This window comes from Acanthochromis polyacanthus, chromosome 19 (genome assembly GCF_021347895.1).
Source record: "Acanthochromis polyacanthus isolate Apoly-LR-REF ecotype Palm Island chromosome 19, KAUST_Apoly_ChrSc, whole genome shotgun sequence".
In the NCBI taxonomy this organism is placed as follows: domain Eukaryota; kingdom Metazoa; phylum Chordata; class Actinopteri; family Pomacentridae; genus Acanthochromis; species Acanthochromis polyacanthus.
In genome coordinates this window covers 13,391,984-13,417,569 of record NC_067131.1, presented here as the reverse complement: position 1 = coordinate 13,417,569, position 25,586 = coordinate 13,391,984, and the positions used below count along the sequence as shown (strand labels likewise).

The 25,586-nt window shown below is 39.9% G+C and overlaps 1 protein-coding gene and 1 long non-coding RNA gene across 2 annotated transcripts in view; one reads left to right on the top strand and one right to left on the bottom strand.

The window, feature by feature from the left end:
* Positions 1-25,586, bottom strand: part of LOC127531196 (integrin alpha-M-like) — a 129,905-nt gene that overhangs the window by 84,509 nt on the left and 19,810 nt on the right. Inside the window, 3 exon segments of the mRNA XM_051939992.1 lie at positions 1,535-1,676; positions 2,875-2,948; positions 3,092-3,217. Coding sequence (XP_051795952.1) covers positions 1,535-1,676; positions 2,875-2,948; positions 3,092-3,217 — 342 coding nt within the window.
* On the top strand, positions 6,019-6,736 carry LOC127531199 (uncharacterized). Its single transcript, XR_007938180.1, has 2 exons — positions 6,019-6,145; positions 6,654-6,736. It is a non-coding gene; the product is annotated as an uncharacterized LOC127531199 (long non-coding RNA).

The following is a 25,586-nucleotide window of genomic DNA, read 5'->3' as shown; positions in this document are numbered from 1 at the left end:
TGTGTGTGTGTGTATACGTGTATGTATATATGTATATATTTTCATGTTTCTTTGTTGTTGTTTTTAAGTTCACTTTTTTGTAATTGATTTATCGGGATAAAAGTGCAGACATAATATGACTTGTATTCTTTCTGCTCCCTTTCATTTGTGTTTGGTGACTGTTGTATTTACATGAAACATTTTTTTTCCAAATGAATGAAATAACACAAACAAGCAAACAATCAATGCAGCACAAGTACCTGCTCTATCCATCTTGAACTAATGTTGGCAGAGATTGTGTACGTCTTAGTATCCAGTCTTCCCATGAATCTGGTGCACCTGAACACTCTACATCTGGCTACAGAGCAGTCCTGAGAGGGAATAGAGAAAACTGAATGCAAAGAAAGCCACAGTATAATTTCTAAATGTCAAATTTCAACAGATAAATTGTAGAGGCATACTTACCACCACCATAGTTCTCTGTATTTGAGCAACAAAGTCTCGGACAACAGGTTCTTCATCATTTGTTTCTCTTTGGCAATCTGAAATCTGAAAATGAGCTCATTTTTGTCAGTTTGACTCTCTCAATCTAGACATTTATGGGATCAGCAACATATATTACCTGCAAGGTGTTCAAATCCTCCCAAATGTCTTTATCATTGAGTTGAACTGGAACCCTGATCACCACAGTGAAATTCAGAGCCCTGATGTCATTTGTAACCTAAGGAAAAGGAGAAAATAGAATTAAACATTGAGATAAAGTCTGAATCAAAGCAGTTGAAAAATAATACTATTATTATATGAAGAAAAATGTTACCTTAATTGGCTGCAGGACTGGCTTCTGCAAATCATTCTTTCCAAAGCTGAAATTGTTGTAGCTGAGGGAGCTAAGCAGATATTTTGAACATTTATTAGATATAAGGAAAAGGCTCTTTATTACAATTATATACTATATATCACTACATACTAAAGATTACTATCACTTTATATATGGTTTCTTTTGTTTTAGCAAGAATCACACAAACCTTTCGATGGTAACAAGTATGCTGTATTTCACATTAATCCCTCTCTTTTGGTAGAGTTCACTTTTAGGGTCGTGCTCCTTATTTCCACTGAAAGAAAAAAGTGAAAATAATCATATATGTCATTATAGATCTGTTACACAAATGAGGCATGTCTGAAGCAGATGAACAGTACCTGCTGGCATTGGTTGTGATGTAGATTCTTTCATCCAGTTGACTGTTGGTTTCAATCCCATAGGAAACAACGAATAAAGCCTAAAGAAAACGAAATGAGTAATCAGACTGTCTCCTGCCTGACTTTGGTGGTCTGTGCAGCAGTGAGGAGGCAAACAACCAACAAACCTTAGCGTTGTTCTTGAAAATAGGTTTATCAACGGTGCAGTCTGTCTTTCCAACCACTAAACCATCCTCACTGTCCAAGGATCTGCACTCAATTCTTCCCTTTATTTAAAAAAAAAAAACACGATAAATTACTGCTGTGTGGCTTTGGAGAGCAGAGATGAACTAAAACAGATTTGATCCTGATGTCTTACCTGAAGTATTGTGAACTTCCTATAAGAGATCCCTGGCGGGTATGTGAGTGTAACCAGGCTGTTGTAGGAGTTTTCTCCACGGTTCTCCACTGAGACTGTGACATTCAAGAGCTCATCGATGCCCACTTTAACCTCTGAGGAGCTGACAGATTATGAGAAAGGACAAGAATGAAAGTTGATGCCACAGACAATGTGACACAGAATTACAAGGTCCAACGTGCAGTATTTAGGGGGATATATTGGTTGTAATTGGTATGTAATCACCTGAAAATAGTAGCGCAATGGAAATTTCTATATTTTGCTGGGGTGTAATATATGTTTATGCTAATGCTATATACTTTGCTTATTTAATATATTAACTGTATATATATATTCAGGATGTGAAGGCCAAAGACAGTCTTGTTCGTGGAAGAGTTTGACAAAACTGTGTTTCATGGCACTTATTACCTCCGCCAGGAGGTTATGTAATCACCGGAGTTTGTTTGTCTGTCTGTCCGTCTGTGTGTGTGTGTGTGTGTGTGTCTGTTTGTCTGTTAACAGCATAACTCAAAAAGTTATCCGGATCAAAGTCTGGATCCAGGATTTTTTTGAAGGTCTCGGCCATCTCTCAATTGGACAGAGACCTTCAAAAAAATCCTGGATCCAGACAGTGATCCGGATCACCTCCAAAATCGAATCGATTCTTACTTTTGCTCTTCCGGACATCCTGTAAAAATTTGGTGAAAATCCGTCCATGACTTTTTGAGTTATGCTGTTAACAGACAAACAGACACACACACAGACGGACAGACAGACAAACAGACAAACGGCATGGCGGAGGTATGCGCTCTCCGAGTGCTTTTCTAGTTCAGGTTGTTTTCTCCTGACTAGATTCTCGCTTGTGTTGTATCTACCCACAGATGTACTTCGCTTTGGATTCAAGTGTTTGCCAAATCAGACTGTAGAATTGTGGGAAACCATGAGCGACTAAACCTCAACTTCTTTTCCCTCAACTAGAAAGTGTATGAAAGACCAACCTCCCTATAAGCTGAAATTTTTCTCATTGGGTCTTTTCTTTGGGAAGCAAGAGTTCATTGCACCAAATTACTCTGATGGACACTTGTTCTTTTTGAAATTAGTTTTTTAGAATTTCTCCAACAAATATTTTGTTATTTTAGAATTTGCCCTTTATATCTACAGGGTTAAATGGAGTCCACCATGTTCCCAAAACTGATTCTCTGAAAGCCTCAGAAGGGAAGGGCGATGTAAGAGTTGTTCAAATAACATAGTTTATTGATTTTAAAAAAGTAAAATGTGTCCAAATATTCAATCAAAGCTTCACTTTTGTAACTTGACCTCACCTGGAGAAGTTGAAATCCACTTTGAGGTTATCTACACATTTGTCATCCATGCCGCAGTTGATCTCAAACCCAATCTGTGGAAGGCAATGTGAAATAAAAGGTATTTGTTCAGAGAGTCTAAGCGAAATCAGATTTGAACAATGGCTGAGTCACATGATGACATCTGGAGACAAGGCTTTGTTGTTCAGGTCATCAGGTGTCTTTGAAAGTTACTTACAGGATGAAAGGTTGTTGTTTGAGCCTGCTGAGCAAGACTTGGTCTGAGATATGTATTAGAGGGCAAACCATCAAATGTGAATCTGACCTCATTGGAAAGTTCACTGAGAGCATCTTCTGGACAAGCCTGCAAGGAGGAGGCATTATTATTAAAGAGCATTTCTGGGAGTTAGTTTGGATTCACAGCTAGAGGACTCTTAAAAACAAAAAAGGTGTCAGAAATGTTTTATTGGCCAAATTATCCATTGTTATTTGTACTCAGTTTTCCTGGTGTGACTGGATTTTTACCTCAATGGTGAAGTTCACACGGGTGCACTTTTGCATACTTAAGTCAACAATTAGGGATCCGGTCTCTGCTTGTTGTTTGTCGCTGATATAAGCTCGGTTATTTGGCGGCTTGCGAGTGGCATCCAGCGTGAAAGTAAAATTAATCCTTGCTTGAGCTGAAATAGATTAGAGTTTCAGGAAAATGTTACAAATGCACACTGAATTTAAATGGAAAAAAAGGTGAGGTGAATGAGGAACCTGTGTTCACTGTAGAGACTTTGGTCATGGTGAAGCAGATCGTAGCTTTCCCATTCAGGGGCTGTGTGCAGTCTGGATTCTGAGTGGGGATCTGGGTTGGGTTGAATGACACCTCAGTTTCCACCATTACGATAGGCCTTGACCTGAGAAAGGACGTAGTAGGAAGATACATGTCAGCAAGTTTTAGTTTTGGGGTTAATAATCCAACAGAATAACAAACTGACACTTTTCTGGCCCCCTAATGGAGTCCATGAACTGGCGACCAACACTAACTTCATACTTGTTGAAACTTTTCCTCTTCTTCAAATCTCACCTGAGTAAGACAACTGTGCCCATTGAACCCACCGCTAAGTCAGGTAGTTTGTCATTACTCTGGTCAAAGGACGACTGACTGATCGACATGCCGAAGAACTTCAGTCCCGACTGGACTTCAGATGCAGCTATTCTCTGTGTAAATGAAAATATGATATTTTATATTATTTTGCAAACTGCATCACTCTCATGCGCAAAAATATGAGACTTTACACAGCTGACGGTGTTCAGTCTTCTCTGTGAGGTCTTGAAAGTTGTTCACCTGTGAAAAAGCAGGATTGATTCTTAATCCTCCTTCACCATGAAATATGTAGATGCTGCCTTGACCCTCGTTCTCCAAAGGTGCTCCAACTGCCAAGTCTCTGAATCTATCTGCGTTCAGGTCAGGCAGCACAGCGAGAGAAGACCCAAACCTTCCATTGTCAGATTCATCTCCTCTTAGGACTAATGGAGCATCAAACTGACACTCGACTTTCTGGTGAAAATACAAGAAAGAGAGTGAATGCTTCAAGCTCAATGAAAAGTAGATAAAAGAAAACAGATAGATGCATTGAGTGACCCTACATATAACTGCCATTTACCAAACGAACTACTCTGCAAACGTAAACTCTTCCCTCCCTGTTGGGTTCCTTGTACATTGGGGCGGATATGAGGACGAGATCAGAGTAGCCGTCAGAGTTCAGATCCATGGCACAAACCTCAGCCCCAAAATATTCACCAGTCTGAAACTGCAACAAATCAGCAACGAAAAGATAAACAAAAGAAGGAAGTTTTTACTGAAGAAAATAATTGAAATGTGATTTAAGTTGCCCCTCAGGACCACCTGGCTCTGTACTGTATGTACCTGCCATGGATGGGGATCAATCTTTTGGCTTGAGCTTTCTCTGTAAACAGCCATTGCAATTCCTCTGTGTTCGTATCTCGGAGCACCAAGAACTGTCAGGAGGCCGTCCCTGGTTTTAACAGCTGCCATGGAATAACCTAGAGTTTAACAGTTAGGGGGCCAAGGCAGAAGAGAAAAACTGTTACAATATACAGAAGTTTAGCCAATGTAGACAGGTTGTGTATCATTACCTCTGCAGAGAACAACCAAATGTTCCATAAAGAATCCTACATTTTATGTTCTTGTGTCCACTGCATGTCTTTACATTGTTCTTCCCTGAACACACTGATAAGCTACTGCAGATTCTAAATCTAAATTGTATGAGGTTTATCAGGTATTGTATGTATTCATTTTTAATTCCTCTTCTTTCAACTAAATCTAACTGTGATGACTGATTTACTATTCCAGTGTATTATTTTTATTTCTTTAGTTTTTTCAGTTTTTTTTCTTGGCCTTTTTTGGCTTTGACAGGACAGCAATGAGAGAGAGACAGGAAAGTGGGGAGAAGAATACAATAGAGAAAGGACCTGCAGCAAAAAGTCATGGGCCCATGGCCGCTGTTCTTGGGTCACCTGCTCAACCTGTTGAGGTACTGGGGCGCAGAGTCCTGCACTGGGTCGGGTACCCGCAAAAACAGCTGATTTGCGGGTGGTTTTTAAAAACTTTTTTTTTCTCGGGTTCGGGTCTGGGTGGGAAAAATAGCTTGCGGGTAGGGTCACGGGTTGTAGATTGACTCATGAGAATCAATATACAATAATGATAAATAAATAAAAACTTAAGTTGGAAGCTGTTTGTAAAGCTGTGACGTGATCCATCTGCTGCGACTGCAGCTTGCACCGCGTCTCTTCTGCATCCATTTCCGGGTTACCAAAACAACAAAAATGGCGGAGGACGTGAGTGTAAAGCTGCAGAGCGGAGAAAGTGGGAACTTCATCATTGAAGAAACACTCGGAGTCGAGCTGCTCTGGAAATGCCGCTGCTGCAAAACCAATCGATCACTTCTTCACAAAAAAAGGTGAACTTAAAGCACCAAGAAAGCAAGATAAAGAGACTGTTACAAAACTAGCAGTAAAGTTTGTATGCAGGGACATCAGATCTTTCGAAACGGTGTGTGGGGACGGCTTCACAGAATTAGCACAGGGACTAATCGACGTTGGTGTGAGGGCTGGCCCAGAGCCTTAGAGATAGTAAGAGTTGTGACACTCCCATAGGGTGCCGTTGTACGCTTTCTTTCGGTCTACTTCCGGGTTGTGGAGGCTTGTTTAGTTCCAAGCACCGCTTCGACAGTGATAGCCACCGTTCATTTGCACTGCAGGTTGTTGAGTATATGTGGAGGTAAGTTGATGAAATGCCTACCTCTTTTGAATTGTCAACTGCCTATATTTTATCAGAGGCTCTTTATGATGCATATGCTGAGCTTTATTTGTATTTGCGTAGCGTAATTATATATATTTTTTATCTTGGTAGACGACCGAATTTCTGCTACTTTTTTTTAGCTCGACTCTGCTGTTAACTGTGAAGTTATCTCCAGGGATATATTGGCGGATTAATTGTTGATGAGTCGCTACCTCTTCTTAATTTTAACGTCTTTATATTATATCAGAAGCCTTTTGTGGTGCATACATTTATCTGTATTTGTGAATATTGGCAGACTTTCAGGCATTGCCATGTGCTTGTTCGCTCTTCTTTGAAAGCTACCTAGCTACATCGCTACCTCTTTTTAATTGTCAAGACTACGTCCTTTATATGAGACCCTTTATAATGCATAAACTTATACTTGTAAGTATTTAACAAATATATTTATTAATATCTATCGTATCTATCGTATCTATCTATCCGCCAGTATCCCGAGAGCCCTCACTGAAGACACGAAGACCCTCATTGTTTCTCCCATTGTCAATAAAACATACTATTTCATTCATCAAAGCATAATGAGTTGTTATTCTTGAATATATATTTTGTGCATGTCTTAAAATGGTTATAGTGAGTCAACTCCTGCCTCATCAGAAGTGGCTGGACACTATCTGCTGAATGGACTGTTGTTACTCTGCTTTTCAATAACTCCCAGACTACGGATAAGTGAATCAGAGAAATATAGACATTGTCTGGAAATACAATAATCCAGCTGGGCAAAAATTAACATCTTCAATCATCTTACATTTCTGTGTAAAAGTCGATTTTCCATGCTAACACGAATGTGAAACATTCCCTCCAAAACCCCAAAAGTGTCTTTAATATGTCACCTTACGGCTCAAAATGTAAAACTGACATTTACATACATACTCCAATGAATTAATAATCAAACAAGGACTTGGAGGTGTGATTTTATTCCTTTTTTTTTACCATGAAATCGCCGCTCTCAGTCCCATACAAGGAAATGACAGCGCTGCCTGTTTGGAACTATTCAGGCTTACATGAACCACGTGACCGCCCCGTTGCGAGAGCATGAGTGTCGCAACTCTTACTTTCTCTAGGGCTCTGGGCTGGCCGTGTCGATGCAACGCAGCTGTTACCAGATCCAACAACTGTATCTCGCAGAGTGAGTAAATGTGCTGAAGAAATTCGCCAAAGCATCATTCCTGAGCTGAAAGAACAGTTAAGTGAGTTTAACGGAGCAGTCACTGTGGACTGATGACTATAGAAAAATAGGCTACATCTGTCACACACTACACTATATCAACAGCAACTGGGAGCTGGTGGAACGAGTGCTTTCTACGTCGGCGTGGGACAGTACGCTACGTAAAACGGCTGAAAACATCAAACCAGCAGTCATCCAAGCCCTGAGAAGATACAACATTGAGGAGTTCTTCTCCAAACTTGTGTATGTTACAGACAGGGGTTCAAACATAGTGGCAGCCCTTCGCACAGTCACAAGACTAAGCTGTGCTGCACATGTGCTAAACACTGTACTGTACACTACCATTGGGAAACCAGATGAGGGGGATGTGTTTGGAGAGGAGGTTTCTGCACTTATCAATGGAGCAGAGTCACTGGTGACCTACTTTAAGCACACAAGTCTCCAGACGCGGCTGAAAAAAACACTGAAGGCATCAGTGGAAACGCGCTGGAATTCAATCCATACTATGCTGGAGTCGATCAGCTGTCAGTATGAGGACGTTCGTTCCTTGCTGCTGGAAAGAGGGGGAGAGGGTCGTCTTAATGACTTGCCTGAAGAAACATTGCATGCAATGGTGATATTTCTTGAGAAGTTCAAGGAGGCTACCAAGGCACTGGAGGCATCCAAAACTCCATCCCTTCACCTCACTGCTGTGTGGTTTGACCGCCTGAAACGCCACCTGCAACCATCCTCCACTGATAACCAAACATTTTCCTCTCTGAAGGGAAAATGCCTCAAAATCCTGCTCGACAAGTACGAGGTCCACCTCCTGCATAAGCTGGCCATGTTTCTGCATCCAAAGCTGAAAAGTCTTAAACTTCTTGCAGAGGAACATGAAGTGGCAACAGTGCACCACGAAGTGCGACGTCTTCTTAAAGGTGAAAATTAATGTATTTTTCACAGTGTATTTATTTGTGTGTGTATACTGGTAGCCTAATTTGTATATATTATGTACGTATCACTTTGGATTTTCATGTTTTTTTTTCATTTGCCTTTGTTTTGTGCTTAGTATTATAAAGTTGCATAGCCATAATATTGCTCCCTCTATTACACCACTTTAGACTTAAAAGACAAGCGTGGATCGCCTGAACACCGTGTCACTGCTTGTGTCCCACCACCTGAGAAGAAATCCCGAGCAAGGATGGAGGCATTATCTGATGTCGAAGATTCTACTTCTAGCGATGATTCCAGCACCCAGGATGAAGTGACCAAATACATCAACTTCAAGACAAAGAAGGTGGATAATTTCGACATTCTCAACTGGTGGAAGGAGCATGCATCAGTCTTCCCAGTTTTGGCACACATTGCTCGTTCGATCTTGTCAATTCCAGCTTCAAGTGCAGCAAGTGAGCGAGACTTTTCCACAGCTGGATTTGTGATCCAAGAGTGCAGAAGCCAGTTGAAACCAGGGACAGTGGATGACATTCTTTTTCTGCATAGCAATTTAAAGAGACACTGAGTCGGAAGTTTGCTTCAAAGTGGCAAGGATGTTGACTGCAACACTGCCTTAGTTTGTTGGCTGCAGTGCATCCGACTCTCACTCATGCCATGGTTGCCACTTAAAAAAAAAGAGTATTTTTAACGTTTGGTTTATCTTTTTTCTTGCACGTGTTTTGATGTTTACAGTGGTGGATTAGTTACTTTCCTGCCAAAATGTTCACCTTTGGGTCTATATTTGTTTATTAATCCATGCTATTTTGCTCTCAGGCAATCTATTGGCCAGTCACTTTAGGTTCTAATATGTTGCAGTATAACAGTGGCTACAGAGATGTTACTGAGAATGTTAAGACTGTTAATTTGTTTTAATGTTGGAATATCTGGTCTGAAAATTCTCAAAGTGGAATATTTTTCAGGTGCCTACTAGTCACAGTTTTGTGGCATGAACCAGATCTACCTCAGTTTATGTACAGTATTTTATGTGTTGTGTCACTGTACTGGTTTACTTGCACTGATTTATTTTTGTATTAGCCAGCCTGGCTGTAATGACAGAGACGTGCTTTTTGTTTACCTCTTTTGTTTTAATTTTTGAGCTGGACTTAAAATTTGACTTTTATTGTCCATAAGGGCAGTTAAAAAACAGTATTCTGTCAGTAGCCCATACTGCCTTAAATAAATTGATGTGATGCATTCATTCAGTTATGAATTTTTGTTTTTGTATATGATTGTTAAAGTAGATGGCTTAATAATTGAGCTCAAACGAATCTTTTCAGTTAGTTGAGCAAACTACAGAAAACTATCTTGGTCATTATTTACTCTCTGAGGATCGCTTCCGCTATTTTGCGACAGTCATTGGCTCAGCTGTTGAAACGCGTTTCACCATCTAATAACACAATTTGTGATTGGACGAGAGCATCAAACGGTCTGCCACCGTCTGACAAGCGCCACTTCCAAAACAGTTAATAGCTATTGAGATATTTGAGAAATAAGTGGATAAAACGTACAACTATCACTTTGTAATGTTCCTGAAGTGTTCAAACATTACACAGTGTTTCCCTGATGGATTACTTTTCTCCTCGATGGATTCTAAAACATGTCACGGCTCGTAACTGCTGAACGCCGCTCAAGTCTGGACAGAAAGTAAGTCTACTATTACACACGTAAAGTTCCCTCTAAGAGATTAAAAGTTTAAAAGCATTAAATGTAACAAACGAGTGGTTTTACAGTTGTATGGGAGAAGAACACGCAGGGTTGATGATTTATGACTGAAGTCAGGCTTTTGTTGGAAGAGCTGCTTCATTCAGGTGCGTTGTTTACTCACTGGCACCTTAACTGTGGCGATATGCTGTTCAGTATTCAGACAATATGACCCAAAATGATTATTTTAAATACGGGTTACGGGTCGGGCTGCGGGTCGTGTTTCAACGGGTCGGATCGGGTCGCGGTACTAATCGGGCTGATGCGCGGGTTTGCGGGTCGGTTGCGGGTTTGTACGTCCCCGGGTCACTGCGGTCAAGTGAGCCGCCCGCACTCTGGGCGTTGCGCAACTATTCCGTGTAATACGGTAATGCGATCACAGGCGCTGAGGAGCCAGGCTGAGAGACGTCCGCTGCAAATACATGCTGTTATACAGATTTTGACTGTCCATATCTGGAAATCTTTAGGCGGTGACAAAGATCTCTCACTGTGGCTTTGTCAGGGGCCATCCCAGCTACCACCATGCACAATATCACCTGATTTTACTGTAGAATTTTAGAGAAAATTAATGTCAAAGTGTGCTGCAATTTCAATCGCCAATGTTCATAATTGCAGATTTTGACTGTCCATATCTGGAAATCCTTAGGCGGTGACAAAGATCTGTCACTTTGGCTTTGTCAGGGGTCATCCCAGCTACTACCATGCACAATATCACCTGATTTTACTGTAGAATTGTAGAGAAAATTAATGTCAAAGTGTGCTGCAATTTCAATCGCCTATGTTCATAATTGCTGATTTTGACTGTCCATATCTGGAAATCCTTAGGCGGTGACAAAGATCTGTCACTTTGGCTTTGTCAGGGGTCATCCCAGCTACTACCATGCACAATATCACCTGATTTTACTGTAAAATATTAGAGAAAATTAATGTCAAAGTATGTTGTAATTTCAATCGTCTACGTCCAGAATTGCTGATTTTGACTGTTCATATCTGGAAATCCTTAGGCGGTGACACAGATCTGTCACTGTGGCCTTGTCAGGGGTCATCCCAGCTACCACCACGTACAATATCACCTGATTTTACTGTAAAATTTTTGAGAAAATTAATGTCAAAGTGTGCTGCAATTTCTATCGCCAATGGCTGATTTTGACTGTCCATATCTGGAAATCCTTAGGCGGTGACAAAGATCTCTCACTGTGGCTTTGACAGGGGTCATCCCAGCTACCACCACGTACAATATCACCTGGTTTTACTGTAAAATTCTGGAGAAAATTAATGTCAAAGTATGCTGCAATTTCAGTTGTGTTGATACATCATGGCTGATACTCTATTCAATTCCGTTCAATTTCGCCATTATAAAAACATAACTTTTTCACGTGATTTATTGACATAATATGTCAATAATTCCAGAGCTTAGTTGATCCCCAGAGTGTCCAGAGGCAAAAGTCCAGAATCGGGAAAGCAGTTTGGTGTGAGTGAGCAGTTGGAAGTAGCAGGGTGGAGCAGAAACTGCAGCAGCGCCCTACAGCAACCTCTGACCACCTCTGCTCTGGAGCAGGAACGGCCGGAGACAGAGACAGACAGAGAGACAGGGGGACACGAAGTGACTGACATGCAATTGATACAGAAAATACATAGGTCATAAAACGAGGAGCTCAGTGCATCAAGACAGATCCAACAGCAGCCTCAGCCTATAGCAGCATAATTAATGTTTGGGTCAGGGTCACCGAGAGAGTCCATTCACTCGTTTACTTGGGTAACAATTCAGACATTGGTTGTTTTGACAACTCTCGGGTGGAACTAATTCTTCAAAATGTGCAAAGGATGGTCATTTTCCTAAGGAGCCACATAACAGTGGCTGAGGTGGCCCCCATGTTTCCATTATGTAGACGATTGAAATTACAACATATTTTGACATTAATTTTCTCTAATATTTTACAGTAAAATCAGGTGATATTGTGCATGGTGGTAGCTGGGATGACCCCTGACAAAGCCACAGTGAGAGATCTTTGTCACCGCCTAAGGATTTGGAGATATGGACAGTCGAAATCAGCAATTATGAACATAGACGATTGAAATTGCAGCACACTTTGACATTAATTTTCTCTAAAATTTTACTGTAAAATCAGGTGATATTGTACGTGGTGGTAGCTGGGATGACCCCTGACAAAGCCACAGTGAGAGATCTTTGTCACCGCCTAAAGATTTCCAGATATGAACAGTCAAAATCAGCAATTCTGGACGTAGACGATTGAAACTGCAGCATACTTTGACATTAATTTTCTCTAATATTTTACAGTAAAATCAGGTGATATTGTACGTGGTGGTAGCTGGGATGACCCCTGTCAAAGCCAAAGTGACAGATCTTTGTCACAGCCTAAGGATTTCCAGATATGGACAGTCAAAATCAGCAATTATGAACATAGGTGATTTAAATTGCAGCACACTTTGACATTAATTTTCTCAAAAATTTTACAGTAAAATCAGGTGATATTGTGCATGGTGGTAGCTGGGATGGCCCCTGACTAAGCCACAGTAAGAGATCTTTGTCACCGCCTAAGGATTTCCAGATATGGACAGTCAAAATCAGCCATAGGCGATAGAAAGTGCAGCATACTTTGACATTAATTTTCTCAAAAATTTTACAGTAAAATCAGGTGATATTGTACGTAGTGGTAGCTGGGATGACCCCTGACAAGGCCACAGTGACAGATTTGTGTCACCGCCTAAGGATTTCCAGATATGAACAGTCAAAATCAGCAATTCTGGACGTAGACGATTGAAATTACAACATACTTTGACATTAATTTTCTCTAATATTTTACAGTAAAATCAGGTGATATTGTGCATGGTAGTAGCTGGGATGGCCCCTGTCAAAGCCAAAGTGACAGATCTTTGTCACCGCCTAAGGATTTCCAGATATGAACAGTCAAAATCAGCAATTATGAACATAGGCGATTGAAATTGCAGCACACTTTGACATTAATTTTCTCTAAAATTCTACAGTAAAATCAGGTGATATTGTACGTAGTGGTAGCTGGGATGACCCCTGACAAGGCCACAGTGACAGATTTGTGTCACCGCCTAAGGATTTCCAGATATGAACAGTCAAAATCAGCAATTCTGGACGTAGACGATTGAAATTACAACATACTTTGACATTAATTTTCTCTAATATTTTACAGTAAAATCAGGTGATATTGTGCATGGTAGTAGCTGGGATGGCCCCTGTCAAAGCCAAAGTGACAGATCTTTGTCACCGCCTAAGGATTTCCAGATATGAACAGTCAAAATCAGCAATTATGAACATAGGCGATTGAAATTGCAGCACACTTTGACATTAATTTTCTCTAAAATTCTACAGTAAAATCAGGTGATATTGTGCATGGTGGTAGCTGGGATGGCCCCTGACAAAGCCACAGTGAGAGATCTTTGTCACCGCCTAAAGATTTCCAGATATGGACAGTCAAAATCTGTATAACAGCATGTATTTGCAGCGGACGTCTCTCAGCCTGGCTCCTCAGCGCCTGTGATCGCATTACCGTATTACACGGAATAGTTGCGCAACGCCCAGAGTGCGGGCGGCTCACTTGACCGCAGTCCCGGGTCGGGTCGGGTCGGATCTTGAAAATTGGACCCGTGCAGGACTCTGCTGGGGCGCCCTTGTTCCAGTGTATTTTTGAGAAGGGAAATGGAATATTTTATAATTAAAAATACAGATCGTCGTGGTGTTCCAAACTTGGATTCCTTATTCTGCATTTTGCATTTTTCCAGCCACTTTTCCAAACTGATTAGTGTGTTTTTAAAAACTTGGATGAAGGATTACAGTAGAGCTGTACATATACCAAGTGTCTTGAGATAACGTGTTCTAAATTGGTGATATATAAATTAAATTGAACCTAACTGAACTGAGCTGAGCTGAAATAAATAGAATTTAATTAAACTGAATTAATGGAATTGAACTGAAATGAACTATACTGAACCGAATTGAGCTGAATTAAATGAATGAATGAAATGAATTATACTGAACTGAATTGAACTGGGGCTGCACAGTGACTCGGTGGTTAGCACTTTGGCAGTGCAGCTAGAAGATTCCCAGTTGGTGTCCTGGCTTGAGCCTGGGATCTTTCTGCATGGAGTTTGCATGTTCTTCCTGTGCATGCATGGGTTTTGTCGACTTATTCCCACAGTTCAAAAAATGCTGACGTTAATTGGTGATTCTAAATTGTCTGTAGGTGTAAATGTGAGTGTGATTGTTTGTATATGTAGCCCTGTGATAGACTGGTGACCTGTCCAGGGCGTCCCCTGCCTTCACCCTAAATCAGCTGGGATAGACTCCAGCCCTACTGTGACCCTAGTTAGGATTCAACAGTGTATAGATAATGGATGGATGGGTGATAATGGATGAATTGAACTGATCAAATTGAATTTAATATTCATAATCACACATGTAAATGCTGGTTTGTTCTTGCTGTAATATTCTTACCGAGATAACTGTCAGGCTTCATAGATTCAGGTTCATATGAGTTAATTCTGTCTCCTCGTCTTGTGTATTGTGTGTAGCCTCCCTTCCACTGGTTTGCACCAACAACAGCCATCTGAATCCCCTGCACAATAGGTGAAAGTACAAAATCTATTTGTTTGGTGCAAAACCTCAGGCAAAGAAAAAGCTCAGTTTTCACATCTGATTATGAGATCGTGAGTCTGTTTTCCGAAGAACATAATACTGTATGTAGCCCGTTGAGTTTCCAGAGCTTTTTGTTACCCCTGGTACATAAGTTGCACTGAATCCCTCTTGAGACATTTCCATTTTCAGGGATTCACCACCGCTTTGAGATCCTGCAACAGCAAAGTAAATGAGCATTTAGAGGTTGATGCAATTAAACAATCACAATTTACAAGTTCAAGTTTAGACTGTAGATTTGAAATTATTGTTTTCTGATCGACATTAACAGGAATTTCAACACAATGAAGTTTGCATTTGTACCTTCGATAGCGAAGATGCTGTCCTGCAAAGTCTGTCTGATTATTTCGAGGGCGTCAAAATTTTCCACTTGAAACACGTGTTTTGCCGCGGGAGACGATGCAATGGTGTTCAGTTCATCTTTTGCCTTCTGAACATGAAATGCACTCCCCACCTAAGTTCATTGAAAAAAACATGTTGTATGGACTCTGTTCACTGGATTTTGTAGCCACATGTAATATATTACTGAGTTAATTCATATTAATTACAGTGTCAATGAACAAACTAACATGTGATGCTGTAAAAGGATTTATACACATCATCTTTTGTAGTAGAAAAACAGGCTGACATTTATATTGAGATTTAAAAAAAAAAAAACTCTGAGATTTGACCATCAGACAGTATCATGTGACCCTGCAGTCTCAAAACTGGCAGAAATATAATGTCAGTATAAAACTACCTTATACATAAAACCAGACTACTCACCCCAATAGCAAATCGAACAATTTTTTCCCTTCAGCTAATTGTGCTGCACTTGGCAAACTATTCCGGTCATGAGATGCTCCATCAGTGATGACTATCAAGATCTTCTTCACGTTTAATCTGGAACCTCTTTGTGAATCGAAAACTTTATTGCTGTCAAATAAAAAAAATCAATTTTCAGTTCAACTTTTTTCACAGTATATTTTATCATCTTACAAGACTAACTGCATGATTGATTCTATAATATTTAAAGATGTTTTTATTGTATCATCTATCAACATCACAGAAATGTTTGTACTGTGCTGGATGTTTGCAGCTTGTTTTTAAAATCTGAGCAATTTATCTCAGTAGTACAAGTATAATTTTACAAATTTAGCCACTTTTTACATCAGGCCTTGGTTGGGTTTTTTTCATCCACGTCACACAGTGTACAGTGTGCTCACATTCATTGGAAATTAAAGACAGAGTGTCCAGATAGAAAATCAACATGACAATTACAATGTCAGTTGTAGCTCATTAGTAACATCATGGCAGCACTTACACGACATATTCAATGGCCTTAGCTGTGTAAGTTGTTTCCCTATGTTGATATATCCCATCAATGTTCTGCTCCCAGTTTCCACTTGAGAAAAAATCATCAAAGTAATAATGGACCTCAGGTGATCTGGAGAACTGGGAAACTGAAAACTGAAATAAAGGAAAGAAAAATGATCAAACACATATCTTGCAAATTTCCTTTTGTCTTTTTGAGGTTAAATACATTGAAACCGTGGAGTTATTTTGTGCATGTGCTTTAATTTCACCTGTGTGTCTTCTGACAGAAATGACCGGACCATTTTTTTCACAAAATCCTTCATTGTTTGAAAATCTTCGTCAGAAACGCTGCCTGAACCGTCCAACAGGAAGGCAATGTCTGCTTTTGTGCACTCTGTAAAAGCGATGAGTCAGAAATGAGATTTATGAATTAATCACACCATGCAACAAATGGATTCAGTGTTTTTTAACAAACTGACTGAATCCCTGCATTTCCTGGGTGACAACAACAATAATCATTCTTTACTGATTGTAGCTGTGAATATATTTGATGCTTAGCTTAAAAAATATTGAACATGATATAATTTCTTTTCTTTATTGATTCTAAAAATCTGACATGAGCAGCAGATTTAGAAGAAATGCTTCTTGAGGCGTTAATGCCAAGCGTCTAACGGAGGCCAACATTTCTCACTATTCTGTAACATTTTTTCTTTGAAAATTTGTGTTTTCTACCACTTTCTGCGTTAAAGTTGAGCCCAATGTTCAAATATCATATTTTTAAAAAAAGTTTTTTAAAAAAAGATAAAGTAATATTATAGCATATAGTTTGATTTCCCATCCTTATCTCATGGACTCAAGACAAAGAATAAATCAAATGCAACAAATTTGATGTCAAAGTTTGTTTTGCTGCTGTTGGATATCTGAAATTTGTCATGTTTCATTACTATTACTATTTTGATTTACTATTTGATTTACTCTTTGGTTTAAGGATAACAAAGCCACCCATTTTAAATGCAGTTAGTGTTATTCCTTTCTGCAGGCTGTAAGAAATCACATCAGACTGACTGATTTGAAAAATGTGTTGAGCTGTTAGTATCATGACCTGAGAATAAAATGAACAGATTCCAGGATCTAATGATGTGCATGTCGTGTGTGTGTGTGTGTGTGTGGGTAATGGCATATGGATGTTTTGTACAAACTCAACAAACAGTTACTTTCAAGAGAAGAAGGCATAGGAGATCCAAATCCGTTCTGGCTGGATATCTGAAAGCAGACACCGTTATACATGGTGATACTTTTGCAGTCCCTCGGGATGGTTGGGCCGCATGCCTGAAAGCAAACAAAGGTTTAGATCTGAATAAGAGGTTAATTATTTTCTGGCCCGTCAACATTTTCAAGATGCCAAAATTGGGTTTTCACCGGTGCAAACAAGATAAGAGATTTGTATATGGGTCAATGTATAATTGCAGGATTTGTTGTATCATAGTTGACATTTTTGCTGTTTTCAGGCCGAAAATCAACATGGCCGCCTAGAACCAAACACCACATGGTATTTTTCAAGAAAGATTCTTGTCAAATATTATGTATATACAGTTGAGTAAAATTGAAATTGAAATTTGTTTATAAAGATATTGTAGTAAACCTGTTGACTCACACATTACTTTATATTAAATAACTCTGAAAGCCTTGGAGTCTTTCCAGTCTTTTCTTCAGGAGGAAATGACATCATGTGGAGCAGGTCATGTGATCTGGAATAAACACATTTCCTTGAGAAGTGCTTTTGTAACGGGTAACTTAGTTGAAAGTAATTTCTCGGACACAGATACAATTTGCTATTTTCCTTTAAAATTTGATATATTGTCAAAAAAGAAATGTCTGTCATGATTATCTCAACTTAAAGCTGCTGTCCGGAGTTTGAATCGCAGTGTCTCCCAAAACACTGTTGGTCCCACCCTCCCTCTGATTTCGCCCCTTTATTTGTGCATGCGCGCAGTACCTGAGAGGAGTGCCCGGAGTGCTGCAGCATCTTGCCTGTTTTGCTGTTTTCCCCTCTTCTACATTTAGTACATTTAGTAAATAATAAAGGAATTACGTTAGAATGCTGTATTGAGTCCAACTTGTCCTAATACCAAAATAACATGAATCTGCTAGGACGAACTAGTAAAGTTTCAATATGTGATTACACTCGTGTATCCCTCTCGATGACGTTGTTTATCAAACTTAGTGCATTTACGCTTGTATATGTGCTACATTGTTTATTTATTTCTATCTAGAGTTCAGAATTGCATGACTCCTCTGACGAAGAGTATGTCCCAGACGCCCCAACATCTTCCTCCAGAGGTCGGGCATCTAAACGAAGCCGTCAGGCGGGCTATGGAGGCCGTGGTCGGGGAGCGACGCGAGCACCCCGAGCCAAAAAACGTCCTGCAGTCTCTTGGCCTGACAAGCCGTGGGATTGGTAACTTTTCTGGAAGTTGCTGAGCCCTGATGCTCTCTCCTCCACAAGCAAAACAAATGTGCGCGCGGTTGCGTAGTGCGTAGCTCGCCCACCTCTGCATGGGCTTGCTTGCTGTACGCGTAACCGTTGATTGACAGCATGACAAAGCTGAAGCTCGAACTTGATTGGTCGGCAGCAACCGGCGCTTTTTGGAATAACATGGGGGTCTATGAGAGGAAGGCGGAGCTCAGGAATAAATTTTCATATCGCGTTATACTAACTTTATATTATAGTATGGAACTAGACTAACACATTTAAGCTTTGTTAAAAAATGATACATAAATTGAAAACAAACGGAAACTCCGGACAGCAGCTTTAAGTAACAAATTTTAAATAAGTTCATTTCATAATTGTTTAGCTAATTAGAAGGTGGTTCTTATTAAATTCGGACAGTTATTTAGTTGACATTTTAGTAATATCCGGTCAGTTTTTTTATTAAGTGATTGTTTTCATAATAAATAATTATGGCATTTGTAAAGACATTATCATAATGAACATAAAAAACATTTGTTTGTTTTTTTACTTTTAATATAAATGTATGCAAGACATATCCCATGGATTTCAAAAGTCCCTCAGTTATATATTGACCCATATGATCTCTGCACTGATGTTGATATCTGCAGTTCACCAACTCACTATAGTGTTTTGTGTGTCAGGATCACTTTTCATCGTCAAACCCAGGGACATATTGACTGTAGCATTTAGCCCTGCAACTAAAACATTAAAGTCTTGTTAAAACATTCATTAAAACACTTCAGGGAAGCAAGAGAACAGTGATAACTACAAACCACCAAAAGTAAAGCACTTTCCAAGTGTTAGCAGCATGATCTCATCCAGACTCAGTGTGATTTAAATTCCCAAATACATTTAACAGGACTGAACATAAAACACAATTTTGCCCTAAAAATGTAGAAATAAAAGAAACTTCATCAGGAACAAATTCACTCTCATTTAACTGCAAGTCAGGATCATTTTTGAGTGTCAACACCAGCATTTTTCTGAGATATATGAGTATTTATCACCTGAGCCATACAAGGTCCAGTCCCAAGATTGGTTTATGAACTCCAAGAAAATAACTTTTATCATTTCTGCTGTTTACTGTCTTAGGACATCATGTGAAGATATTTAGAAATGAATGCTTTCCTACCTATGTTTCTGCAGTTGTCGTTGGTGCAGCTGTATATTTGGCCCCTTCCATTTTCTGAATACTGTTCAAGTGGGGCGCTTACGAGCAAACTGAGGAAATGAAACCAGAACAGAACACATATCTGGTCAGCACAATGCAGAGAAATAAACCCCATATTTTCCTGTTCAGAGGCCTTGTCGTGTAGACATCACAGAGATAAAAGCTGAGGGGTGGGGGAAGCTTAAGTAGCAGATAGATGTAGTTTAGTTTTAAACCCACATTCAACACAACAATGCACAAAGTCACTCACTCTGATTGTCTTTGCACCACCTGGTAGCCAAAACCTGCAGCAGGGTTGCTCAGGGTCTTCCAAGCCACAGGATCAATATTGTAACAAAGTGCACCTTGAAACACTGAGGAAGGAAAGTTATTTGTCTTGTTTAAAGTCACTTAGTTCCTGATGATATTGTGTTTGTAGCACCTTTGTTGTAACTGTGTGGGTTCTTTTTTTCCAGCTTATGCGTTACTTTCACTCTCGATTGCTGCCCTGTGAACTGTGGTCTGCCACATGCCTTTGATAGGCACCACCAGGGAGCACCAAAGTCAGAAATGTTCAAATTCTGAAAAACACATTCTCAAGGTTTAGTTCTGCATGCAGCCTTTCTGTGCTTGTTAGTCTCTGTTATATTTCCTGGATGAAACAAAATACGACAGAAAAAGATACTTTTTTTTTTACAACAGCAGGTAAGAGGTCTTTATCTGTACAATGATTCAGAAAATGATGCTCTGAGAAGCCCACAGGTTCATCTTTTTTTTTTTCACCAGTGCAGTTTCAGTTTAGTCACTGTGGCTTTTAGGGCTTCAACAGCAGTTACAGAAAATATTCTCACGGATCTACCTGCAGTTATTTAATTTTTGTCAAACATTATTAATGTGGTTTTAACACGTTCTTAGTTGTGTAGCAAGTCATTAGGTAGATCCAGAAGAAAATTATGCCACTAAATACATAAAAGGAAGCTATAAAAGTAGTGTAAGTGGGACTTGTAAGTAGTAGTATTAGTTTTAATGTTCAAAAAGTTATCATGAATGACAAAACCTCCACTCTCCTGCAGCCCTTCACCACATGAGTGGGTAACAATTTAGGTTCATACATTCAATTGCACAGATGGTTATGGGTCCAGGTTCAAGTATTTAGTTTAGTTGTTGTTTCTGTAGCACATTTTCACTCAAAACATTGAAATAATCTCATTCAAAATCCCAGAGGACTATGCAGTACAGCTGTTTTCACAGTCAAGACTTATTGAGCTGGTCACTTCCTCAAGCAGGTAGTTTGATTTACAGAAGAAAATTATCTTCAAATGTTTTATTAATTCTTATTGTTAATATTGTGGTCATTGATCTGTTAGCTGTGGTGTGTTTGTTTAAATGCCGCAAATAACAATGCCGGCTTTAAGAGGGTAAACGAAGCAGCTGCCAAAAATGTGAATAAAGTCATATTTTCAATGCAAGGTACAAACTCACTGTCTTACCTGACAAGATCAGTGTGGCAGTAATTATCCAGTCCATTGTGTTACTCCTTTGACTTAAAGTATGATGTACCCTCGAAGCTCCAACAAATGCATTTAGACACTATGTGAGGTAACTTAACTACTCCCACTTCTGCAAGTGTCAAAGGCAAACGTTGACAGCAGAGTGCAGAAATCATTCAGCGGCAGCTCAAAGTCGAGGCAGTCAGTTAGAGGAGGGATTAAAATACGGCTGTTTTATTTAGCACACTCTGTGTTGTCACTTGATTGCAGAAACCATTGGTGTTGTCTGATTTTGCTCAGATGCTTTAAGAAACTTAAAAAGCACAAATGTAAATTATTATTTAATCAATAGAAGTACACAATTTCTTAGTTAAATTCAGGGAAATCAGATGAGAGTATGTGAAAAATGACAGAAAACAAAGGCTTGTCTCTAACTTGATCTCTTTCTGGCAGATGCAGAGATAAATTCTGTGTTGAGTAAAAGGAAGTAGGTTTAAGACGGTGAGTCAAACTCGAGATAGTATTCTTTGCAACAAAAAGACTTACTGACAAAACCACATAAGATACATTTACTGATGGAAATGCTGATAAAAATAATTTTCTGTGGAAGTTTGTCTTCTTCCCAGACTGATGGACAAAACAGGAAATGAATATTTTTATTGTGAAATCCTTATTATCAGCTCTTCTGAGCTTCCTCATGATTAAAAAAAAGTCTTAAAAAAAATAGGTTCATCTCAACTTTCTCAACACTGTCATTCCATCTGTTAGTTCCAATATTAGATAATGTGTCAGTTTTGTAAGTGACAGCCTGCCTGACTTGGTAAAATAGTACTAGATTCAGTATGTGGTCACTTCATGTCTACGTTACCAAAATAACACTGAATATGTTCTATTCAAGTTTTCTTTCTGTATTATGTTGCTATGTTTCAGCATTTCAGCTGTGTGGATATATACACTATCTTGTCAAACGTATTCGCTCACCCATCCAAATAATCAGAATCAGGTGTTCCAATCACTTCCATGGCCACAGGTGTATAAAATCAAGCACGTAGGCATTCAGACTGGTTTTACAAACATTTGTCAAAGAATTGGTCACTCTCAGGAGCTCAGTGAATTCCAGCATGGAACTGTGATAGGATGTTACCTGTGCAACAAATCCAGTCATGACATTTCCTCGCTCCTAAATATTCCACAGTCGACTGTCAGCTGTATTATAAGAAAGTAGAAGTGTGTGGGAACGACAGCAACTCAGCCACCAAGTGGTAGGCCACGTAATCTGATGGAGCAGGGTCAGTGGATGCTGAGGCGCATAGTGCCAAGAGGTGGCCAACTTTCTGCAGAGTCAATCGCTACAGACCTTCAAACTTCATGTGCCCTTCAGATTAGCTCAAGAACAGTGCTTCAGCAGAGAGCTTCATGGAATGGGTTTCCATGGCCGAGCAGCTGCATCCAAGCCATACATCACCAAGTGCAATGCAAAGCGTGGGATGCAGTGGTGTAAAGCACACCGCCACTGGACTCTAGAGATGTGGAGACGCCTCCTCTGGAGTGAACAATCACGCTTCTCCATCTGGTCAATCTGATGGACGAGTCTGGGTTTGGCAGTTGCCAGGAGAACGTTACTTGTCGGACTGCATTGTGCCAAATGTAAAGTTTGGTGGAGGGGGGGATTATGGTGTGGGATTGTTTTTCAGGAGCTGGGCTTGGCCCCTTAGTTCCAGTGAAAGGAACCCTGAATGCTTCAGCATACCAAGCCATTTTGGACAATTCCATGCTCCCAACTTGTGGGAACAGTTTGGAGCTGGTCCCCTCCTCTTCCGACATGACTGTGCACCAGTGCGCAAAGCAAGGTCCATAAAGACATGGATGACAGAGTCTGGTGTGGATAACCTTGACTGGCCTGCACAGAGTCCCGACCTCAACTCGATAGAACACCTTTGGGATGAATTAGAGCGGAGACTGAGAGCCAGGCCTTCTGGTCCAACATCAGTCTGTGACCTCACAAATGTGCTTCTGGAAGAATGGTCAAAAATTCCCATAAACACACTCCTAAACCTTGTGGACAGCCTTCCCAGAAGAGTTGAAGCTGTTATAGCTGCAAAGGGTGGACCGACGTCATATTGAACCCTATGGATTAGGAATGGGATGTCACTTACCTTCATATGCGAGTCAAGGCAGGTGAACGAATATTTTTGGCAATATAGTGTATCTAGTATCATTACACTGTGAACGCTCGGAGTAGTTTGCTTTATTTAAAATAAAAAATCCTACTTGTCTTTTGCTATTTGAGACCAAAAAAAGCATGCTACAGTTTATACTGTCATGTTGTAAAGGGAAGCTGTTGCCTTTTAGTGCTTTTTTACATTTAATAATGGCCAAATTAATTTGTCTTTTTTGACTAGAATTTTCTGAAAAAGTGTCTTTCGTGTCAAAGTGAAAACAAATTTCTACAAAGAAATGTCAATTCATTAGAAATATTAAATGTAAAATAACTGGGCCTATGTGGAGAAATCTCAGTCTCAGTACTTTTACCATATTCTTCAGGTTGCACAGGAATTGTGAATGAACAACCCTTTTTCAAGATCAGCCACAAATTCTCAGTTAGGACTTAGGACATTCACCTTATTGTTTAAAACCATTTCTGTGTAGCTGTCTGTGTGTTTTGGGTCATTATCTTGCTGGAAAACAAATCTTCTCCCAAGTCTCAGTTTCTCTGGCAGACTGCATCGGGTTGTACTCTGGAGACTTCCGTATACTTTGCTTTGCTGTATAAATTTTACCTTTTAACTTTTCAAGCCTTCCAGTACCTGCTCCTGAGAAACATCCGGACATTATTATGCTGCCACCACCATGCTTCATAGTGATGATGATGAGTTTGTAATGACTTGCAGTGTTCACCAAACATAGCCTCTCATGATGGCCAGAAAGCTCAATCTTGGTCTATTTTTGCTACAAAGCAAAGAACCTTCTTCTAGTTGACTTCAGAGTCTCCCACATTCTTGCATTCACCCAGTGTCAATCCAAGATATTTATACTGCTCAGTATATGACAGCACCTTTACTCCCAGGTTAGAGGCCTTAATCTGAATAGCTAAATCATTCACATGAATTGAAAAGCATTGGTGACAAAATATGTCATTGCTTCACACCGAATTGTTGGTAAAACCGTCCTGTATTCAATAACTGGAATGCAAGCAACAGGAGCCTGATAATGGGACTTAATGGCATTGTAAAACTTTCCATTAACACCTGATTTAAAAGGCTGTATTGAAGAAGCTCTCTATTAATTAAATCAAACGCCCTCCTAAAGTCAATAAATCAAGCAAATGTAGATCTATTCTCCTTAATTCTTGCTCATATCAGGGAACTGACTACAAAAAGTCTGATTGTGTTTTTTTCATTAGGCTTGGTTAGGCTTTGTCTTCATGTGTCCTGTAATCTGTAAGCTTTTGTGTTAAATGCCTCCCTTTCTCTTCTTTCTCCGTAGTGTGGTTACCATCCCCTGAAGCTCTCCAGGAAGTGGAGGTGCCAGTTGTGGGAAACAGACAGTGTAACTGTCTGAATGGAGTCGGCACAATCACAGTCAACATGATCTGTGCTGGTGTTCTGGCAGGAGGCAAAGACTCATGTCAGGTAACTGTTTCATTTCATTTGTCACCTGATAGGAAATATGCTAAAGATTTTGTCAAATTCTCAATGTGTCCTCTGCATCTTCTCAGGGAGCCTCAGGAGGTCCAATGGTGAATCAGCAGGGCTCTCCCACATCAGCTCTGATAAGCCAGGCTTTGTCCAGTTCACCTCCAGTGCTCTGGATGCTGACAGCAGCTACACCTGTCCTGGCCTGCCACTTTCCACAACAGCTTCACCCACAACACCATCCATTCCTTCTCCTCCTACTTCTCCAACAACTCCTTCAAGTTAGTGTCTCTCATATTTCTAACCTTTTCACTTTCTGATAACATATGAATGACTTACGTTTTCCACATCAGTCTTTTTTCTGCATTTCTAAATCTTTCAATTTTCTGACTTAGGACCAGTTTGTGGCAAAGATCCTCTGAACAGTCGTGTTGTAGGTGATCGTGGCGTTGTCACTGGAGGAACATGGCCCTGGATGGCGAGCTTCTACAAAAATGGGGTCTACACATGTGGAGGAACTTTGATCGCTAACAAGTTTGTGCTCACCACTGCACTGTACTTCTCTACGCAAGTACTTATGCAACATGTGTCTTTTTATTAACAACAATAAGGATTGAAGATCTATTTCTAAAGTTACCTCCCATCCTCCTGACAGTTCCAATCCCGATGTCTGGGAGCAGAGAGTGTTTGTGGGTCAATGACTTGTGAACGGATTTAATGAGTTTGAGATGTCTTTGGGTGTTGTACGTGTCACAGCG